General features: G+C 32.1%; 4 protein-coding genes across 4 annotated transcripts; 1 reads left to right on the forward strand and 3 right to left on the reverse strand.

Annotated features, from left to right (window-relative positions):
- Positions 1-5,812: 5,812 nt before the first annotated feature.
- On the forward strand, positions 5,813-8,614 carry LOC115710669 (uncharacterized). Its single transcript, XM_030639023.2, has 5 exons — positions 5,813-6,582; positions 6,673-6,735; positions 6,788-7,251; positions 7,376-7,863; positions 8,019-8,614. Exons 1-5 carry the CDS (start codon positions 5,813-5,815, stop codon positions 8,262-8,264), a joined length of 2,031 nt encoding a protein of 676 aa, XP_030494883.2. The 3' UTR covers positions 8,265-8,614.
- Positions 8,615-8,751: 137 nt separating this feature from the next.
- Positions 8,752-10,933, reverse strand: LOC133031155 (uncharacterized). The gene is made up of 5 exons (XM_061104570.1): positions 10,599-10,933; positions 10,139-10,470; positions 9,905-10,034; positions 9,288-9,784; positions 8,752-9,155 (listed from the first exon to the last, which is right to left on the reverse strand). Exons 2-5 carry the CDS (start codon positions 10,408-10,410, stop codon positions 8,966-8,968), a joined length of 1,089 nt encoding a protein of 362 aa, XP_060960553.1. The 5' UTR covers positions 10,411-10,470; positions 10,599-10,933; the 3' UTR covers positions 8,752-8,965.
- On the reverse strand, positions 10,511-11,093 carry LOC133031311 (uncharacterized). Its single transcript, XM_061104793.1, has 4 exons — positions 11,084-11,093; positions 10,780-11,039; positions 10,599-10,679; positions 10,511-10,531 (listed from the first exon to the last, which is right to left on the reverse strand). The coding sequence occupies exons 1-4, from the start codon at positions 11,091-11,093 to the stop codon at positions 10,511-10,513; spliced, it is 372 nt and encodes a 123-aa protein (XP_060960776.1).
- LOC133031312 (uncharacterized) lies at positions 11,031-13,178 on the reverse strand. The gene is made up of 4 exons (XM_061104794.1): positions 12,915-13,178; positions 12,636-12,713; positions 11,660-12,520; positions 11,031-11,510 (listed from the first exon to the last, which is right to left on the reverse strand). Exons 1-4 carry the CDS (start codon positions 13,176-13,178, stop codon positions 11,208-11,210), a joined length of 1,506 nt encoding a protein of 501 aa, XP_060960777.1. The 3' UTR covers positions 11,031-11,207.
- Positions 13,179-22,776: the final 9,598 nt, after the last annotated feature.

Consider the following 22,776-nt stretch of genomic DNA (forward strand, 5'->3'; position numbering starts at 1 on the left):
TTAATAAAAGGATCTTTTGATCTGATAGGGGTGGAGAAAAGTTAAGAAAAATATGCAGTTCAACGATCTTTTATATCTTATGAACTCTGGATAGTATTCAACTCCACATAAACTCTATCACACTTAGAGAATAATGATCTTTACAACCTTTAGGGGTGGATCATAATCTCTATATACTTAGGGGTGGAGTTTATCTACAGTACCCTATATGTATATACTTAGGGGTGGAGTATATTCCACAATTCCCTATGTAACACATATTTTCTTTAAACATGGAAGTAATATAATGAGTTAGCTATTATCAATATAAATCCTTGATCTTGATTGTAGGTTCCATTTCGTTTTACTATTGTAAGTAAAAGTTTGATACCTATGAAAGTTCTTTGCTAAAGTTTCACACTACCTTAATTGAGTGGGAGAATTTTAAAATTCTATACCCATCTTCATCAGGTTGATACTTGTGATAGGTACTTAAGAACACTACTGAAAAGCAAATCTAACCATACACATGGATAGGTATAACTTATCATAATTATGAGAATAAGATAAAGAACTCTAGTTTAGTCCATTCGAATGACTTGAACCAAGAATTCTTAATCCTCATAAATTTTATAGTATCTTATTTTTGATTACTTTATCTCTGACATGTATTTTTCACTTCAAATACTAGTCTGCTATGTTGATGACTTAGTCTTAACTTAAAGTTTCAGACTAATATAAAAGTCACAACTAGGTAACTCTCCAAACGATAAGAGATTAAAAGTATTATTTAACCAGACATCTGCTATTGAGTGGGAGATATCTGAGATGTAATCAAATAGGGAACATTAGAAGATATTCAAGAAAGATTTATGAAAGTGATGTGTATGTTAGATATTAAGGAACTGTGTATCAGTTGTCCTTGGATCTCATTAACTCATTTCGAGATTTCATGAGATGGTGCTTACTTTGGGGGTGGAAGAATTATTCTATAATAATTCAAGATCTACCAGAAAAGAACTATAACTTTGTGTATTCGAAAATCCAAGAAAATTATATCACTGAAGAAAAGTCTACACTGTATTATCTCAATTACATATTTTAAAATATGAGAGATATGTCTTCTGTTAATTCAGATGTACTTTTAAAACAGTAAAGATTTCAGTATCCCTTGATGAGTAAAGCATATAGTAAAGGATGTTTCATAAGAGTATTTATGAACTAGTTTCCAGAAGTTTGGGTGGATTCAAATATACTACACTTGATCTGAAGATCAAGACATCAGATTGACCTATTTGCAAAGTTTGTTTTATATTAGTGCAAGTGGGAGTTTGTTGGGTTTTATGCCCTAAATAAAACTCTTTACAATCTGATTAGTAATCAATATAAGAAATTTGAAGTGATTTATGTTTGCACGAATTTTTACATGCTAATGGTTTAAATATGTTTATTACATTTACACACAAAATCAGTTAAATCCAGATCATATGTTTATTCACAATTACAGTATTGTCAACACAGTGGAATGTGATTGTGATCATATGAATCAAAAGAATAAGTCCCTGTTTCATCAGTGTTATTGGATTTACACTGATGTGATAATCAGCGATGATGTGTACTTACACTTGGAGTAAGTGTTATGTTCTTTCCAGGACATTAGTAAAGTATACTAGTTTCGAATGTATGGAGTATACATTGGACTGGACCGATATTGCAACTAAGTTAAGATATTACAAACTTACCGTTATATATATCTTTCCAAGTCAATATCAGTAGTTGATCTTAAGATTAAAAGAATCTAAATCCTGATATGCTTAGGCTCAACTCAGGAGTACTATTCATGTTTCTTTGATTTATTAGTTAAGCTTACTTTTAGGTCAGGGTGATACGTATATTTTGGGAACATGATAGTATGATTGAGTGGGAGTGCTAAACATAAATATGGAATCTATAGCTTCTACTGGTGTATAGAAGTCAAGTGATGATTCTCTTCGAGCTTAGCAAATAGAAGTAAATGGATGAGCTCTTGTTTAACTGACTAATTATTAGATCACTAAACACCATTTACAGGTAGCTAAGTGTTTTAAGGGGCAAAATACATTGAGGGGTGAGAACGGTAAATAAATCCCATCTTGATGTAGATCATCTATATAGAGGATCTTTAAATCACAATAAGATTATAACAATGGTTAAATGAGATAGCATATTGATATCGTGGAACATATAATATGCTCTATATAAGTCTGAGAGTGCAATTCTAAGTTCTAAGAGTGGATTCAACGAAGAATTTAATAAGTAGAAATTTACTTGGTAAATTTGGTTCACTTATTGGAAGCTCAGCATATAGATCCATGGTCCCCGTTCTAGTTGAGAACATTCTTCTTGTAAGACTCATTAATTGATTCGTGATTGATCAATTATAATTCTAAAGTTAGACTATGTCTAATTTGTGAATTTTCACTAAGTAGGGGTGAAATTGTAAAGAAAAGAGATTCTAGGTTTATTTATTTATTAATAGACTTTATATGTCTAGTTAATAATTAAATTAAATGACAATATTATTTAATAATCTATTTTAGTTATTAAATAATTAGTTTTGGCATTTAAATGGTTAGAATTGGAAAATTGGCGTTTTTGAGAAAATGAGATGCAGAAATGATAAAACAACAAAATTGCATAAGTGAGGCCCATTATCCAAAGCCCAGGCCGGCCACTATTGTAGGCTTTTATCATTTATTTTTTCATTATTTTAATGCCAAATAATTCTAACTTAAACCTAGGTGGTTACCTATAAATAGGTAGTGATGGCTTCATGAAAAGAGGATACATATCATTCCTTCAGAGAAAAATTTCTAGCCACCACCTTCTCTCTCTTCTTTTCTTCTCTAAATTTCGAAATCCTTGAGTGAATGAGTGAGTGCCCACACACATCAAGTGGTATCTCAATCATAGTGTGTAAGACTGTGGAAAATCAACCAACAAGAAGGAGATTCAGCATCAAAGGAAGGAGAGAAAGAGATCCAGGTTCAGATATTGATAATGCTCTGCTACAGAAAGGAATCAAGGGCTAGATATCTGAACGGAGGGAGTCATTATATTCCGCTGCACCCAATGTAAGGTTTCCTAAACTTTATATGTATTTATTTCATTGTTTTAGAATTCATATTAGGATGTTAATGAAACATACTTGTTAGTAAATCTAGATCCTGGTAAAATATATCCAACAACTGGCCTCAGAGCTATGGTAATGATTTACTTTCATGAAATATGAATTAAAACGATGTTATGCATTGATTTGGATGGTTTCATGTGGTTTATGTGCTTATTTGATGATAGTTTAGAAATCGCAATATATGTTACTGAAATATTTTTTATTTCGATCTGGAATTATTTTTTTTGGAAAGTACACAAAAAATTAATAAATTTAGGCTTTTACAGAACCTAATTTGGATTTTTTATGAATTAGTTATGATTTTTTGAAGTTGAAGAAAAATATGAGGATTTGAATGCACACACGCGCGCACACGCACTTGGGCTCGCTCGGACAAACATGCTTCAGACAAGATGCGTGTCCGAGCATGCTCGGTCAAATGAGGCTGCTTGCAGCCTCTGTCCTCGCCCACGTCTTGCTTTCCGCGCGCAGGGGTATGCAATCATACCTGTGCCTCAAACTTGTTTTCGTCATAACTTTTGATTCAAAAATCGTTTTTCATTGAAACAAAAACCAATTTTTGGTAGAATTTTGTGTAGAATCTAAATTTTCAATTAAAAATCTAATTGTCAGAATAAAATTAATTTTTATTAATTTTTTAATGAATTAAAATTAGTTTCTGATATTAGTAGGCTTTGAATTTTGAAAATTTGATTTCTCATAAAGGAGCCTTATGGTTAATTTTGAAATTTTAGATTATTTTATTTATTTTAATTATAAGATCAGATATTATTTTTTTTATTAAATTTTAAATGATCTTACTTTGATATTAAAATATTATCTTTAAAAAATAATCTTGTACTAATTTCAAAATTTGCTAACCATATCATATCTTTTTCAAATTTGTTATTTTCAAAATATATTTTATTAATTAAAATTATAAGATTATGAATATGTTAGGTTTAACATTTTATCTTATTAGACATTTTGTTTATTAAAATTATATTTTGGCAAAAATAACATGAAGATTTGAAAAATTGGTTAGTTTAGTTTGAATAGATATTTTAGGGTTTCAAACCATAATTTTTTCAAACTTATTATTTTTTTCTTAAATATTCTAACCATATAAAATATCTTATTTTTCAATTAATTTATTTCTGTAATATTTAAATTTATTAAATTAGAAGACTTAGAATATAATAATGAAATATCTAAATGTAAAATTCAAGATATTTTATTATATTATCTTATTAGAAAGTTTAAATAAATTTAAATTTTGAATAAACTTGATATTTGAAAAATTGGTTAGATATTTTTTTTTTTGATTTTTTGTTAGAATTTAAGTAATTTAGGAGTTTGTTGAATCTTGAATTTTTTTCAAATATTCTCTAACAACCTAAATTTGAATTCTAGTTAAGATATTTATTTTAAAATTTAATTTAATTTTAAATTTTAAAATTGAGATATTTTAGCTTACTTTCCAGATATTCCAGATCAGTTATTATTGTTTGTATTGTTTGAGTATATTATTATGTATTCAAAATTTTTTTTACAAACCTATTATTTATTTGATCTAAATTGCTATGATTAACTTGTTGACAGATCTAATGATCTGATTTTAATCATAGTCCAATTGTCAATAGATCTTATAAATAATTTGTAACATGTAAATTTTGCAATTTCTTTCATCTGTGTAAACCTAGTAACATGATAGGGCCCATCCAAATTATTTGACCTGTGTGAGCCTATATGTTTGCTATTTTGCTTAGATGCATATAGGAAGCCCATTTAAGTTATACTAAGTAAATGGACTAGGTTGCTAAAATAACTTTTGACATAAGTAAATTTATTTAGGCCCAATTAGATTTGGGCTTATTCAATGAATAACAATTGTTTATTTAGGGAAATTTACATATATACTGTTTTTGGACCAAAACTTTACAAAAATACTGGGACACGGCAAAAACAACTTTTTTACTGCCCCAGTCCATTTTCTTTACTTTTGTACTGCCCAAGCCCAACAACTTAACATTTATACTGTGAACAGTAAAACACACGGGAAAACGACCTGCTTCGTGTGTGGGGAGTCGCCGGAGTCGGACATCACCAAGAAAAAACCATTAAATCCGGCGAAGAGTTTTTGGTAAAAGGAAGCAGAATTGAAGAACAAGAACTACAGAACACTGTCCCCCCAAAATAACAGAGGTAAACACAACAAAACCCAAAAAATAATTTAATTCTTAAGAAACCAAAAAAAAAAAAAAACCCCAGATTTAGATCTGAAGTTTAAAAAAAAAACGAAAACACAAATATGATATTCTTTGATGTATTATGCAAAAAGATAAATGAGGGTTGTTTTATTGTTAATTTGACGTTTGTAACACAAAATGATTCGAAAAAAATAGTTGATAAATTAGTACAATTATTCATACAAAAAATTAGGGTTGTTCTAATGTTGTTTTGCGGTTAGTAATACAAAAACATTCCTACATATATGTATCAGGCAAATATAATAATAAAAACTAACAAAAAATATAATGGGTATTTCTGTTTGGTTGTTTTTGTGTTGTTTTATTGTTGTTGTATTATTTTTTTTGTTGATTTTTTTTTGTTGTTTTGCTATTGTTTTATTGTTGTTGTACTATTATTTTAACATGAAATAAGACACTGGAATGACAGGGAATGGAACGTCTACCAGGACTCATCAAGAGCAATGGACAATGGAATGAAGATCACAATTATGTGAACTATGTGGCTAGTGGAGAATTCATACCAACAAAATGCAAGTACGAAGAGCTACTGCAAATACTGCTTACTTCATTAGGGTGCGAAAACAACAGCACAACACTACAAATACAGTACCAAGCTAAAGAAGGAATACCACCGATCAAAATATGCAACGATCGAAGCCTCTACTTTTACTTGGAATTGAAAATGAAGGAAACAGATTTCACGACATATCCACTATGTGTCAACCAGCAAAATAACAACACAACACCTGCTGCAACACCAAATTCGATATCCACAACAACACCGTATGAATATAATGTGGCAATGATCGAAAACAACACAACAACGCTTGAAAACAACATAACAACAATAGAATCATACACAACGGGACAACAAACAGAAGAAGGGGAACAGTCAGAAACAATAGAAGATGAGGACGACAAATTCGACATAATTGACTATGCAAATCTGGTTGCTGAAGAAATGGTAGAAAAACTTGAAAACACCAGTAAAAAACTGGATCCAGAAATCGACATCAACAATGCAAAGTTAATAACAGACAAGCAACACCCCGAAGTGGAAAAAGGACAGGCATACAAAGACAAAGAAACTCTAAAGAATGTCCTCAGCTACTACGCAATCAAAAACAACTTTCAGTACAAAGTGTGGAAGTCCTGCTCTCAAGAGTACAGTCTGAAATGTGTTTACGAAAGCTGCAATTGGTCACTACGAGCATCGAGAAACGGCCCAACAAACACATTCATAATCAGGAGGTTTGTTTTAATAGTTTTTTATGTTGTTTTTGTTGTCAGCCTGAACAAATGCCCTTTTTCCACACTTTGTACTGAAATACACATGTTTGATCTCAGCAACAGGTTTGTTTTAATAGTTTTTTAATGTTGTTTTTGTTGTTTTTTGTTTTAATAGGTTCTCAAATATGCACACATGCCCCATAAATATTAGGCATGAAGACCAAAGGCAAGCAACATCGAAACTGATAGGGGAATGCATAAAACCGAAGTTCTTGAACATAAAGACAAAGGCAACACCGATGGACATAAAAAGGGAGTTGAAATACAGATATGGCATCAAAATGAACTATATGAAAGCTTGGAGAAGTAAGGAACATGCAGTAAACGACTTGAGAGGTAATGCTAGTGCCTCGTACAGCCTAATACCGAGTTTCTTACACATGGTGGAAAAAACAAACCTTGGATCATTTGTCGATCTGAAAACGACAGAAGACAACAGCTTGCTCTTTGTTTTTATGGCGTTGGATGCATCCATAAAAGGGTGGGGAGCATGCAGACCGATAGTTGTTGTGGACGGAACGTTCCTCAAAGCAGCTTATGGGGGAACTTTGTTGTGCGCATGCACACAAGATGCAGCAGGTCATATTTTTCCACTAGCGTTTTGTGTTGCAGATTCTGAGAATGACCAATCTTGGAAATGGTTCTTCAAAAAATTTAAAGAAGCGTATGGGGTACGGGAACACCAATGCCTAATTTCAGACAGGAATGAAAGCCTCATCAAAGCAGCAAGAGAAATCTATCCAGAAATTACACACGATTCTTTGCGGTTACCACATTTTGAGCATCCTTAAAACAAGCTTCAAACAACATGCTGCCAAATACAATCTGCCATTCTTTGGAGCAGTCAAAGCCTACACAGAAAAGCAATTCGAGTTCCACATGGCTGAATTGGATGGATTGGACAAACGCATAAGACCTTACCTAAAAAAAGTCGGTTATGAAAAGTGGTCAAGAATTCATAGCCAAAACAAGAGGTATTCTACAATGACCTCAAACATATCAGAATCACTGAACGCTGCAAATTTGGCAGCAAGGGAGCTACCAATTACAACGCTGCTAGAATGCTTGAGAGCATTGGTGCAACAATGGACGCATACTAATAGGACAAAAGCACACAACACCTTCACTAAGCTATCACCAACTGGAGAAGACATACTGTTGAAAAATTACACATACTCATTGAATCTGGAGGTAAAATATTAATTATGCTTCTTTGTTTTTTTGTAAAAAAAAAAAAACAAACAGTAAGTAAAAGGTGTTGTTGTAGTGTTGTTTTAATAGTTTTGTATTGTTGTTGTAAGAATTTCAGCTATGTTTGTTTTTTTTTGTAATAAAATTTAAAACAGGTTAAAGCAACAACAGATTACTTGTTTGAGGTAACAAGAATGAAAGAATCGTGGGAAGTAGACCTAGAAAAAAGAACATGCACGTGCAACAGGTTCCAAATAGATGAAATGCCATGCGGGCACGCTGTGGCCGTGATGAGGGAGATGAACATGGACCCGTACACCTACTGTTCAGATTACTACACAAAAAAAAAATTTGCTGGCAACTTATTCAGGGATAGTTTACCCAATAGGACACCAAAGTGAGTGGGAGGTACCGGAAGAAGTGAAGAATATTATAGTCTTGCCTCCACATGAAAGAGTAAAATCAGGAAGACCAAAAACATTAAGAAGGAAGGCTGGATGGGAAAAGGATCAACACAACAAGTGCAGCAAATGTGGTGAACTGGGGCATAACAAAAGAACATGCAACAGAAGACGTAGAAGGGAATAAAAACAACAACAGAACAACAGTGGAAAAACAAAAGAAAACTACACATACGTTTTGAGAATGAGATATTGAGGAATTTAAATTTCTGAAATACAAAGGGAATACAGTTTTTATTTGAAAAACATTGATTACATTGGGATTTGATGATACTTTAGATTGGATATTAAAAGATGTTGGATACTAAATTGAATATATATATGAAGTTTATTATTGAAACAGTTTGTGTTTTTAATACTGAAATGAATATTTGTATTCAAAAAAACAGAGAAACTATAAGAAAAAAAAACATAAAAAGAAGGGATGTGAAATGAAAAAACTAACAACTTTAACATACCAACTTGTTTGTACATAAGAAGAATAAGAAAAAACATACAAAAATAAAGATTACATATTGTCCACACAAAACGTAAGGAAACATAACAGAACACCAATGTTTGTTTACGAAAACAACATAAAAAAACATAAAAACAACATTAAAAAACTATAAGAACAATGACAGTCTGATTGAAAAAACAAATCACTTCTTGGGAAGGCTGGGAGGGGCCTCGGATTCACTTTCAATGTTCTCAGTTTGCTTCTTCATGCCATATTGATAAAATAACACAGCCAAACGATCGCGGTGAATTTCCACATCAAAACCAGAGGATGGGATGGGTTTGCCATCAATGAAATACTCAGCAAATGATGCTACAAAAACACCACAATCACTGGAAAAAAAACAACAAGAAAACAAAAAAACAGACACTATGAGAACACTAATAAAAATCAAAGTCACATAACAAAAAAATAAAAATACAAACAAGCAGTGAAAAACATTAAACACTATACATAAAACTTACGCTGTGACCTGCTCGGGTAAACCATCAACAGCAACAATAGGGAACGGTTCCATAGTGCTAAACTTAGCTTCGTTGCGAAGGCCTTTGAAGTCTAACATAGAGAAGTAATATGGTAAAATAACAGAAAAAGGCTTGCAAGCCTCTTTGGCAGCTGTCATATACCTTCCAGAACGCAATGAATTGTACAGATATATCCGCCGCTCAGCTATGTTTAGACGACCACAAATCCAATGATCCTGTAATTTTACATTGATAGGCATAACAACATGATCAACCAAATGCCAAGGAGTGGCACATAATATCTTACCACCTTGAATGTACTGGGCCACATTGTGAGAAAGAGACAACACCAATATATCGTTGTTTTTCTCAACAAACTTCTCATACAAACTTGTTATGCTAGAACAAAAGAGGCAATCAGTTGTGGTGACTTTAATTTTCGGCTCGGCTGAGTACATTATTTTCTTATGAAGATAATAGAAAATAATGTCAATGTGCTGTACAAAAAAAAAATTAGTAAAAAAACATTCAAACTTATAAAAAAAACTAACAGAACAACACTTAAAAACATAAAAAAAAATATATAAATAATAATAATAATAATAAAAAAAACTTACAGAATTGGTAAGGAAACAATTAGGGTAGGCAAGGTTGTGAAACCACATCTTGTTGCTAATGTCCTCAACACCAAAACGAAAAGGCGGAAATATTGTGTCCTTACCCTTACAATACACATTAGTTGTTGTGCTAAAAAAACAAATAAAAAAATATCAAAACACAAATAAAAAATTAAAAACTAAATGGAAAACGATAAGAGATATATAACTGAAAACACCTACAAAAATACTTACTTAGATTTATGCTTTCTAAGACCTGTATCAACCCACGTGACCAACTCAGCTTCCAATTGCGGATCGACAGGTTCACCAATCTTGTTGTCCAACGGGCACAAACCACGCACATATTTAACGACCTTATACACAGAATCATCAGGAGAAACTGAGGATGAACCTGATTTAGATGCACCAGAAGCAAGCTCAATGAATGGAGATTTCAAAACAGCTCCTTTCTTCCGATCCCTCTTTTGAGGACGTAAAATAGGAGTCTCTTGAAAAACAACCATTTCAAGATCAGTCTTCTCAGAAGTCTCAACAGAAGCAGGGACATGAGTTGAGGAACCAATCTAAAAAAGAAAAAGGAAAAAAAGAAGACTTTTTTTTATTTCAAAAAGTACAATCAACACACTATAAAAACAACAATAGAATACCATATAAACACAAATTACAAAGGAACAAAAAGAGAAATACAAACCAAATTCTCCACAGCTTTAACAGCAGATGCAATTGTTGCATCAACATCAATGTTCTCCTCCCCACCTTGAGACTGTTCAGGCTGACAACAAAAAAAACATTAAAAAACTAATAAAACAAACACAAAACACAGAAATCCACACAAAGAGCACAAAAAAATGATGTCCAAACAAGAAATACACCTGTTTGATCTCTGCAAGAGGTTCCACTGGGTCAGAATTCTTGGCATCATCCACCTTGCCGGTATCATCATCCCTCGAAACAACCTCGGGGACAAAAACACCCTCATCGTTACGAACATCCCCCGTGTGAGCCTCATCCTGACCAGCACCAACACCATCTCCACCAAGATCATCATCATCATTATCAATTTCATCGTCGTGATGATCATCTCCTTTGTCATCGTCGATTTTATCATCCTTGTCTTCCTCCGAAGTGGAATCTTCATCATCCTCATTTTTTGAAGTACGAAGAGCATCTTCAGACTGAGATCCATTGTGAGTAAGACCACCTTGGGATGACTGAGAACAAAAAAAACTTAAAAAATTAATTTACTGTATAAAACAACATAAAAACACTACTAAAAAAATAACAGAAAAAGTAATGACAATTAAAAAAACACCTCAATAAGAATGTCCAGCTTCTTGTTCATCTCAGCAACAGATTTCATAAGTATCCCTTGCTGGCTGACAACAACAGATAGACACTTTTTAAATTCCTCAAACTCAACTCGGGAGACATTCTCATGAGCAGATGATGAAGAAGCACCCATCAAGCCAGGTTGACCAGCAGGCTTGGAACCACCTTTAATTTTGAATTTGACAGCATCGAGAGTAGTCTCACCAGAGAAAAAATCAGTAAGGCTCAAACTCAATCTCTCAACAGAAGTTGGAGTGATGTTTCTTAATTTTAACTGAAACAACAAAAACAAAAAAAAAACAATATGCACATGAAACTGAAATTATAAAATAACAACAACAATCAAAACATAAAGTATAAATAATGTACACAAAAACAACATTAAAACAACAGTGGAAATAGTGTAAAAAACAACAGAATTACCTCTTTCAAAGACCGATCGAAAATGAGGGTGTTCATGACATCCATTTTCACCTGACCCTCCTTGTCCTTGGGTAATTTAGGCCAATTCAAAATCCTTGGAATGCCAACATTTGAGTACAACGACAGTTTCCCAATAACGTACGGGCAATACTCGAAAAACCAGAATTGAATAGCCAAAGGAAAACCCAATAACCTGTAATACCCACCATCCTCGTCACTACGAACTACCCTCTTATAACCAGAATCTATCTTACCCTTCAAAGAATGCATAGTGATATCAAAACAATGCTTGCCCCAACCAAATTCATTATATCGACCACTATCGACAACATCTATTTCTTCAGACAAAACAACTTTATCCGGGGGACCACCCAACAAATAACACTGCACAAAATACAAGACAGCCAACTTGACTGCAAGATCGTCGTTATCCTTAAGATTGTCAGCAATAAAAGTAGTCTGAATAGCACCCTTGGTAATTTTTTTGTACCCCTTAAAACAATGTTTGACCAATTCATTATCATCTTGCTTAAACTGATAAAAATCAGAATCAACATGACAATCTAACCCCGTGACCAACGCAAACTCTTCGATACTAAACCTAAGATATTTCCCTTGGACACAAACCCAAAACTCCAACCCATTAGGCTGTTGAACCTCCCTCAACAGCAAACAATGAAGCAATTGGTAATGAATTATGTACTCCGGAATCCGAAGAAAATAACCAAACACAGATTTTGAAAAAATTTCCAATTGGCTTTCAGTTAGAATTCTCTTAATGTCTCCAAGTACAGAGTAATACCCAGATGTTACTACTCTAGAATGATAGAATTGAGATCGGGTGTACTTGCATTCCCAATCCTAAAAAACAGAACAATAAAAAACACTGATAAAACACCATAAAACACTACGAAATAACAACAAAAAAAAAAACAATAAAAAAAAAACATAGAACAGAATGCATAACATAACAAACCTCAACAATCCTATTAACAGGAATTTCCTCAGCCACACCTGATGATGGCAACACCTTTACGTGGGATTTACCCTTGCCCTACAATAAAACGAAACAACACCAACAAAACAACAAATAAAAAATTAACAAAACACATAAATAAAGCAAACAAGATATATAAAACAGTTACAAATACAGAGACAAAAACAAACATATACCCAGTTATATGAACTTCAAAAATCGAATTTAACAAAAAAAATAAAAAACCTCAAAAACAACAAAAGATAAATAGTAAAATACCTTAACAGATACAGGCGACTTAAGAAATTCAGATTCCAACTCAAAATCTGAGTCTGAGTTTTCAACAACAGTTCGAGGTCTTTTTCCTCGAGTGTTCTTCGAAGGTCCACCAAGAGTTTTTCTTTTAACAGAAGGGGAAGTGGGGCTAGGAGGGTTCTCTTTAAGATTTTTTTTACCCATTTTTGATTTGGGTCTGGTTTTCTGCGATTGTTTTGTGGGTTTTGTAGCTTTAGCCGGAGATGGAGATGAACGAGTAACGACCATTATCAGGAATTATGATGGTATTTATAGACAAAAATAATAAAAATGGGGGGGAAAATGAGAGGGAAGTTTAAGAAAGTGGGATGGGATTTGAAATTTTTTCAAATGCTAAAACCACCCACTACTCGAACCGTAAAAGAAAACTGAAAATGGGGAAGAAGATGAACAGTTGAGGGGAGAGAGAGTTATAATTAGAAATTTTATATTCGAAAAAAATAAAAAAAAATAAAAGAAAAATGCAAAAGTACAATACCTTTTGATAAGAATAGAAAACCGTCAAATCAAAAAATTAAAAATAAATTCTTTTTTTTTAAAAAAAAAAACGTGGCAAAACCCTATCGTGACAAGTGGGAAGCATTAACCCATTAAATAATAAAGTTTGAAAGGCAGTATACTGCCAAAAAAAAAAAAAACAGTATAAAAGTTAAGTTGAGCGTGTAACAGTATAAACGAAAGAAATTGGGAAAAAACAGTAATGAGTGTAAATTTCCCTTTATTTAAAGGTTAAATTCCTCTCCATTGGGCTTGTGTGAGAGTTGGGGGCCAATAGAAGTGGGTACGACATACTGAACCCAACTCCCCCTCACATGAACTACCCCAATTGTGAAGGCCCATTTGCCTTATTTAAATAATTGTATTAGGTTAATTATATTAGTCTAACCTAATTAAAATTGAATTAGCAACATAATTAACTTTTAAAATATATATGAAATTTAATTTTTCATTTAATATTTTAAAGTTAATTTTAGAAAAACACTTAGTAAATGAAATTATTCTAGATGGTTATTTCTAGAACTAGTTATTTTTTTCTAATATTTAATTAGGAGAATATCAAAGATTGTGAAATTAATTGTTTAATAATTAATTTTGGTACAATCTAAGTTAAGTATATTTTTCCTAGTATTAAATTAGAATTAATAATTAAGTCTCCTCTATACTTAATTATTTATTTCTTGAATTTAATACATTTAATTAAATTGAAAATTCAATATCTAAGTTGATTCTCATCATGACACTTAAATATTGTTATTTTCATGTTATTTAATTAAAATTGAAAATTATTTTAAGTTTGAAATCTTATTTCATTATAACTTAAATTTGAATAATTTTCAAAATATATTTTATTTTATTTTATTAATCTTTTTCCCACAATTTCGAAATTTCATTTCTTAAATGCAGAAATTTCGAATTTTATTTGAAAAATAGATTAAAGTTGTAAATTATTTATTTTAATTTTGGACCAACTTAAATCAATAATTTTTTTCATTTAATAATTAATTAAAATAAATGAAGTAAAATATATTTAATTAGAAAATGAATTAATTAGTCAATGAAAGTCTAGATAGATATTAACTGTTTTGCTTGAAGTATTTTTCTAGTGTATTTAATTAAATAGAAAATTAATATTTAAGTTGATTTTCATCATAATACTTAAATATTTGAAATTTTTCTTATATATTTAATTAAATAGGAAAATTATATTTTTTGTTGTAAATTAATTTTATTAATTAATTTTGGGCCAACATAAAATTAAGATAATTTTTCAAGGATTTGTTTTTATTTTAACAAGCAATTTCGAAAATTGTATTCTTAAATACTTTAATTTTTCGAAATGCAATATATATTTATAGAAAATTAAATTTGAGTTGTAAATTAATTTAAATTAATTTTGAAACAACTTAAATTGAATAATTTTTCTAAATATTTATTGGAAATTATTACTAAGATAGAAATAATTCATTTTATTTTCATATCCATCTAAGTAAAATTTATAAATATTAAATTAGAATTTATATTTAGAATTTTTTATTCTAAATTGGAAATTTTAATTAAATAAATATATATTTAAAATAAATTGATTAAAATAAATATTAGAAGAAAATACACTTTAAATAATGAGCTTTATTATTAGGACATTCGATCTCCATTGTTGGTTTTACATAGCTTTTGTTTTAGTGAGTAATCCTCCCTAATGGAGGAACGTTCATTAGCAAGTTGGCACCGTTTAATCTCGAAAGATAAGTATATTTGTAAGTGTTTTATATGGTATTGATCACCCTAATGGTGGCGACTGTATTTGACTTACAAAATATGAAACAATGGTGGAAGCTCATAAGATAGAATAGCCTTGACTCTCGCCTAAACGGGACAACGCTGGATTCCAATCTTGATCGAATAAAAGGTTGCTAGAATGTTTATCATTTTAGATGAGCTGACAACTCTATTCAATGGATGGTATCACTGAGTCTCGCCTAAACGGGACACTGATATCAGTTTGTTGAAGACCTTGGAAATTATTTAGGATTTTATGTTTTAGTATTTTCACTTGTCATTCCTACTTGCTATGTGTTTAATAATTTCTGAATTGTGTATGAATTTATATTGAACCATGTTATTTTCTGTTATTAAATTGTAGTTTAATTTCGAATCTTCATTGTTAGTCTAACTTTGTTTGTTTTTCTAATGAGATCAATCCATAATGGATTTTCACCATTAGACATACATAATAGTGTTAGATCTTGAAAGATAAATATTGTATATGCAACATCTAGCTGTTCATCAATTGATGACACCTTAGACTAGTATTTTACAATATGAAATAAGAAGATTGTATAAATAAGATTACTTTGACTCTCGCTAATCGGAGCATCGTTGGATTCTTATTTAAACAACGAAATTATCCTAATTCCTCTTAGCTTATTCATTTCGAATTAGCTCAATAACATATCATTGGATGAATGGTCTATAAATCATTTAATGTCATTCTATTTTCTCTTAAGAAATTTAATGACGCATATGATTATATTCCCGAAATTCTATCCCAAAATGATATAATCCTCAATCTTAGAAATATCCTACTTGTATGGGCAAATCAAACTTAGAGTTAAATTAGTAGTGGTGGTCCAAGAAAGAATTACTCTTTATATTTGGTATAAATTTAAGTCTTTCTTTAAATTTTAGGTTCCAAATAATTTTTTACAATACAGTTTCACTTTCACAAGTGTTTAATAAACATTTTCTATCAATGGATTCAAACTGTATGGAATATGAGTTTAGTATTCTGTGACCAGGATCCACTTGCACTATTATAAGAACTCTTTGATGTAACTATACCTAAGTCATCAAAAAGACAAAACCACATTTTTTTTAATCTATGGCATTTGTATCTTGTTCATAGTGTTTTTGACAAGATCAATCTCTGCAAAGAGTTAATATGCCTATATCCACTGAAAGTAAGTTCATCTCATTCGCAGATGGATGTACATTCAGGGGTGGATATGAGTTTTTCGTTGTATTCTTAAAACGATCACTCTAGATTATACCTTATGCAAAGAAATTTGAAATCTTTGAAAAATTTCATGAAATTCTAGCAATGGTGATTAACCATTAAGGTAAGTGGTTAAAGATCTTGCGAACTGATAGGGGTGGAGAAATAGTTAGTAGATATGCAGTTCAAAGATCATTAAATTGATTTTTGAATTATATCCAAACTTACCTCCCCAGAAATTTCGTTTTGCATATTGATGATTAGTTACTAGTCGTTGCCTAAATCCTTCTATGGTAATACAATTTCAGAATGATGTAATGGTTGTATACTTAATGTAAATCATTACTAGATTCATGGATGACCTAATCGAAATCTTAAGAAAAGCAGAACTGTTAACCATGGTTTGCATGTTTGTTAGCTATTCTAAGTGATTAGGGGTGGACCATCCCATAGTCATTAGATAAGAAAGTGTTTGTTTAAACAAATACAACTTTTCTAAGAAAATGACTAAGTGTGAAAATAAAGTAGCAATTAAAGGAGATATTTTTTTTCTTGATTCCAAAAGTGTTCTATCATCTTATTTGACATATGATGATCCCACTGCCTCTGTTGTCTTGTCACAACCGAAGAGGTTAATACCATTTAGTTTTCTTAGACATAATTCACGGTACCTTATCGTAGTGGGAGAGTTTCAAGGAACTTCACTTCTTATGACTTGGAAGACACTAGTGATTAAAATCCATTGTGAGTTTAAACAAGTAATGGATTGTCAAGATAAGAAACTAAGAAGAAAAGCCAATAGAACTGTGGTTTTATCCATTCACATGGAGTAACCTAAATTTTTCTATTACAAGGACAGAAAAGGAAATTTTCGTTAATAAGTCTATTCAATGGACTTAACAAAACTTCTTGTTCCTAGTATTATAGGTTTGAGTTTATCTAAACCTATGGCTCATGGTATACCTAGTTAATTACTTACTCTAATGCAAGCAACTTACTTTAGTAAGATGCTGAAGCATTTTCTTTCTAATGGCAATCTAGAGAAGCTTCTTAACTTCTAGGCATAGATTTTATTTATCTAAGGAAAAGTCTCAACTATTCCAGAAAAGATAAAGCCATGAAAGAATTTCTTAAATCAACAGTGAGAGGTCTCAGATATGCTTTAGTATGTCTTAGACCAGACACCTGCTGTTGAGTGGGAGTAATGAGTAGGTATCAGATTAATCCAGGAGAGGAACATTGGAAGACAATCAAGTAAATCTTAAGATTAAAAAGAGGAACTATATGTTAGTCTATAAGGGTGAGTTTAAAACTCTTAGACTACACCACATCAGATTTCAAGACCTGCCTTTATGCTAGAAAGTCTGCTGATAAGATGGTGATTACTCTGGGGGTGGAGTAGTGATTTTGGAGAAGTGTAAAAACCTATCTGAAGTCTTTTGGTCTACCAGAGAGGAATTTCACATTATCAAGGATTTTGTGATTAAGGAAGAGTAATGGTGGAGAAGAGGTTGTGTTTAATTCAACCTCTCAGATCCTATTACGACAAGTATACTATTACTACACTTGATTTGTATATCAAGGTGTTGAGATTATTTGAAATGCACATTTTGTTTTATATTAGTGCAAGTGGGAGTTTGTTGGGTTTTATTCCCTAAATAAAACTCATTTCAATATAATCAGATTTACTTATTAATAAAGATCAGAAATAACATTTTATGTTGCATGGTTCACATGATTTATTTCATGATTATATATATAATGTATGAATTCTATTTAAGTCCAGAATATATGAATTTGTTAATGATTATAGTGTTGTCAGCACAGTGGAATATAATCTTAATTATATTTTCAAAAGTTTATTCCCTGATTTGTCAGTTCACTGGATTTAGACTGACATGATAATCAGCGATAAGTATTCTTACACCTTGGATAAGTGTTATGTCCTTTCCAGGGCATTGGCAAAGTTTACCAGTATTGGATGTATGGAGTATACATCGGAAGGGACCGATATTGAACTTTGATTAGATATATTAAATTTACCGATATATATATAATTCAATATCACCTGTTGATCCTAGATCAAATGATCTTAATCCTGATATGTTTAGGTTCGATCTCAAGAGTATTATACATGTTCTTTGATTTGTTAGTTAAGCCTACTTTTGGGTCAGGGTGATACGTACATTTTGGGAACATGATAGTATAATTGAGTGGGAGCGCTAACATAAATATGGAATCTATAACTTCTATAGGAATTTAGAAGTGAAACGATGATATCCTTCGAGCTTGGCTAAATAGAGATAAATGGTGGAGATCTCATTTCACTTCGCTGAAATATCATTTATACGGAGCTAAATGTTTTAAGGATAAAATACATTGAAGGTGTAACGGTAACTTAGTGCCTATTCAATGTAGATCATCTATTAGAGGGTCATCGATCAAATTAGGATTATAACAATGGATAACTAATGACGTATCTATATCGTGGAACATATAGAGCGTTCTATATACTGAGAGTGCAATTCTAAGTTCTATGCGTGGATTCAACGAAGAATTAATAAGTCAGTGAGTTTAAGATATAAATTCTTGATCTGCTTATTGGAAGCTCGGATATATAGACCCATGGTCCCCATACTAGTTGAGACCATACTGCTTGTAAGCCTCAGTTAATTGATTTTGATTAATCAATTATAATTCTAAAGTTAGACTATGTCTACTTTGTGAATTTTCACTAAGCAAGGGCGAAATTGTAAAGAGAAGAGATTCTAGGTTTATTTATTAATTAAGAGACTTTATATGTCTGATTAATAAATATATTAAATGACAATATTAATTAATAATTAATTTTTAGTTATTAAATAATTAGAATTGGCATTTAAATAGTTGAATTTGAAAATTGGCGTTTTTGAGAAAATGAGATGCAGAAATGATAAAACAGCAAAATTGCATAAGTGAGGCCCATTATCCAAGCCCAGGCCGGCCACTATTGTAGGCTTTTATCATTTATTTTTTCATTATTTTAATGCCAAATAATTCTAACTTAAACCTAGGTGGTTACCTATAAATAGGTAGTGATGGCTTCAGGAAAAGAGGATACATATCATTCCTTCAGAGAAAAATTTCTAGCCACCACCTTCTCTCTTCTTTTCTTCTCTAAATTTCGAAATCCTTGAGTGAATGAGTGAGTGCCCACACACATCAAGTGGTATCTCAATCATAGTGTGTAAGACTGTGGAAAATCAACCAACAAGAAGGAGATTCAGCATCAAAGGAAGGAGAGAAAGAGATCCAGGTTCAGATATTGATAATGCTCTGCTACAGAAAGGAATCAAGGGCTAGATATCTGAACGGAAGGAGTCATTATATTCCGCTGCACCCAATGTAAGGTTTCCTAAACTTTATATGTGTTTATTTCATTGTTTTAGAATTCATATTAGGATGTTAATGAAACATACTTTTTTAGTAAATCTAGATCCTGGTAAAATATATCCAACAACTATGCCAAATGTGACTCCCACAGTTACCAATCATTCATTGTTCTCCACTATCAACACTCAGGTGCCATCCTCTACTATTGCTGCAACCACCTTCACTCCATTGGTTCCTCGAAATGAACTACCAATTCAACAAAAACTTTCAGCAATTCACTTGGCTGATGTATATACACATGATATTGGAGATTTTTATATATCACAACTATTTGCAACATATCCACCTTATCCATTAGTTACCACCATGACCAGGCCTCATTTAACTTTGCCAATATCTTCTGCTTCTCACTGGTCACCAATGACTACCCCCATTACTGCTATTTCTTTTCTACATGGTAGTATGTCTAATTCTGCCCAATTGGACAATCAAGAAAATTTGCACCCCAATCACCAGTTCAAGCGCCATTTTGATAATATTTCTTTAAGGCAAACACTTAAACGATGTCGTGCCCTGATTCTTCCACCCCGTCTGTGGAAGTTATCCAAGACCAAAATGTTTATGCTGAGTTGTTGGATTCATCTGGTTCTCAAGACGTTTCAGCGATGATTGCTCAGCAATCCCATTCCTCATCATGAAAATTGTAAGTTGGAATGCACGAGGTTTGGGGAATCCGAGTGCATTATGTCATCTTCATTTTCTTGTGCGTAAGCAAACTCCTTAAGCTTTGTTTCTTATGGAAACAAAAACTACTACTGGTGTACTTACTCGTTTTAAGCAATCTTTAAAGTTTAATAATGGCTTAGAAGTTTCTCGTATGGCTATGAAAGGGGGGGCTGATGTTGTTATGGCATGATAATATTGATGTAACTCTGTTGTCTATGAATACAAATCACTTTGACTGTTACTTTTCATTTGATGATGGCCCAAGATGGCATTTTTTTGCAATTTATGGTTTCCCGGAGTTTACAAATAAAAAATATACTTGGGAATTAATTAAATGATTGGTTGATGTATCTTCCCTTGATCCATGGCTGATCATAGGAGATTTTGATGAGATTTTTTCACAAGAACACAAAAAATGTGGGGCTCTTCGAAGTGAAAACCAAATGCAAGGCTTTTGCACTACCATTGATCGATGTTTTTTTTACTGAAATGCCTTATACTAGACCTGATTTTACTTGGATAAAAAATAAAAAGAATCTAAATGCATTACGGGAACGACTCGATTGGTGTTTTATCAATAATATTTGGAATGACACTATAGCTCTTCCTAAAGTTTCACACTTGGATTATTATGGTTCGTGTCATAGAGCCATTATTGTTGATATTAATTTTGTCCCAAACTCTACTCTAGAACATAAATGCTCTCGATTTTGTTTTGAAAAACTATGGCTGATGGAAAATGAATGTGTTGTCATTATTTCTAATTGCTAGAAATATGATTCTTTGGAAGATCCTTCAAATGCTCTTGTTTCCTGCTTAAACTAATGTGCTACTGATCTACAATCTTGGCATAATGGGAAATTTGGTATCTTAAAAAGAGATATTGTTGCTACTCAAAACAGTGTCAAATCTCTTCACCTACTACTACTCCATCACGGGATCATCCAGACAAAGTTCAAACAGCCGAAACACTGTTGGATGAACTCCTTGCCAATGAGGAACAGTATTGGCAACAACGCTCTCAAATTGATTGGTTACAATTGGGTGATCGTAACACAAAAATTTTTCCATACAAAAGCTTCAGCTCGTAATGCCACAAATAAGATTTGTTCTCTTCGCGATGATAATGGAAATGTTGTGACATCAAAGGATGGAATTTCAGATATTGTGTCTACACATTTTCAAGAACTATTCACAACAAAAGAGGAGGATCATTGGGCTCTTTCCCGTGTTTTATAAACAATACCTACCACCATTACTGTTGATCATAACTCCTTTTTGCTCAAGGAGTTCACTTCATACGACATTTTTGAGGCTTTAAAAAGTATGGGTGGAGATAGAAGTCCAAGTCCTGATGGTATGTCTGCTATGTATAATCAACCAAACTAGGATATTATGGGTTCTTTGGTTACTAAGGTTGTGCTTCATGTGTTAAATGATGGAGGAAATTCAGCTGCTTTTAACAAAACCTTAATTACATTGATTCTGAAAATTAAGAAGCCCAAGACTATGAAAGATTTCCGACCAATCAGTTTGTGTATGTAATTTACAAGATAATATCAAAGATGTTGGTGCTTCGCTTCAAGATTATTCTCCCACATGTTATTTTCGAAACTTAGAGTGGTTTCTTACCAAATTGGCTAATTACGGACAATGTTCTCGTGGCTTTTGAACTTGTTCATTGTTTGAAACATAAAACTCGAGGTAGGAAAGGATTTGTTGCACTTAAACTTGATATGAGCAAAGCCTTTGATAGGGTTGAATGGTCTTTCGTTGCATTAGTTATGGGAAAAATGAGGTTTAATGTTCGTTGGATTTCTCTCATTATGACTTGCTTACATACAATCTAGTTTTCATTTCTTATTAATGGTGTTTGTTATACCCGAAATTCGGCTAGCACATCAGAGGAGGACACATGTTTAAATTGGGGAGGATACGAACCAACCCACGTAATAATAATTATACTTGAAATGGAATAACTCATTAAAAGCGAAATTGACAGAGTATATTTACAACTCGGTTGACTGAATAGTTTTATGCGAGATAAAGATATACAAATTGTTACCTCATGTATTTACGAGAAACCATGTAACTTCAAGCGTACAAGGTGAGCCATCAATCTCATTACGCATTAGAAGACGAGATATAACAACTAATGAGGCACTTAACGTATAATACACGGTAAGATAGTCGTGTAAGCACATACAACTAATAGCGAGGCATCCATCTCACCAT

Source organism: Cannabis sativa, chromosome 9, assembly GCF_029168945.1.
Source record: "Cannabis sativa cultivar Pink pepper isolate KNU-18-1 chromosome 9, ASM2916894v1, whole genome shotgun sequence".
Classification (NCBI taxonomy): Eukaryota; Viridiplantae; Streptophyta; class Magnoliopsida; order Rosales; family Cannabaceae; genus Cannabis; species Cannabis sativa.

Excerpts from the sequence above, each read along its gene's own strand:
- LOC115710669 (XM_030639023.2), top strand. The coding sequence starts at position 5,813 with ATGGAACGTCTACCAGGACTCATCAAGAGCAATGGACAATGGAATGAA. Across the intron at positions 6,736-6,787 it reads ATGTTTGATCTCAGCAACAG|GTTCTCAAATATGCACACAT; the intron begins GTTTGTTTTAAT and ends TTGTTTTAATAG. Across the intron at positions 7,252-7,375 it reads ATGCACACAAGATGCAGCAG|GAATGAAAGCCTCATCAAAG; the intron begins GTCATATTTTTC and ends AATTTCAGACAG.
- LOC133031155 (XM_061104570.1), bottom strand. The coding sequence starts at position 10,410 with ATGGTTGTTTTTCAAGAGACTCCTATTTTACGTCCTCAAAAGAGGGAT. Across the intron at positions 10,035-10,138 it reads CTTAGAAAGCATAAATCTAA|CACAACAACTAATGTGTATT; the intron begins GTAAGTATTTTT and ends TTGTTTTTTTAG. Across the intron at positions 9,156-9,287 it reads TTACCCGAGCAGGTCACAGC|TGATTGTGGTGTTTTTGTAG; the intron begins GTAAGTTTTATG and ends TTTTTTTTCCAG.
- LOC133031311 (XM_061104793.1), bottom strand. Across the intron at positions 10,680-10,779 it reads CTCTTGCAGAGATCAAACAG|CCTGAACAGTCTCAAGGTGG; the intron begins GTGTATTTCTTG and ends TTTTGTTGTCAG. Across the intron at positions 10,532-10,598 it reads TTAAAGCTGTGGAGAATTTG|TGTGTTGATTGTACTTTTTG; the intron begins GTTTGTATTTCT and ends TTGTTTTTATAG.
- LOC133031312 (XM_061104794.1), bottom strand. The coding sequence starts at position 13,178 with ATGGTCGTTACTCGTTCATCTCCATCTCCGGCTAAAGCTACAAAACCC. Across the intron at positions 12,714-12,914 it reads AGTCGCCTGTATCTGTTAAG|GGCAAGGGTAAATCCCACGT; the intron begins GTATTTTACTAT and ends GTTTTATTGTAG. Across the intron at positions 12,521-12,635 it reads CTGTTAATAGGATTGTTGAG|GATTGGGAATGCAAGTACAC; the intron begins GTTTGTTATGTT and ends TCTGTTTTTTAG.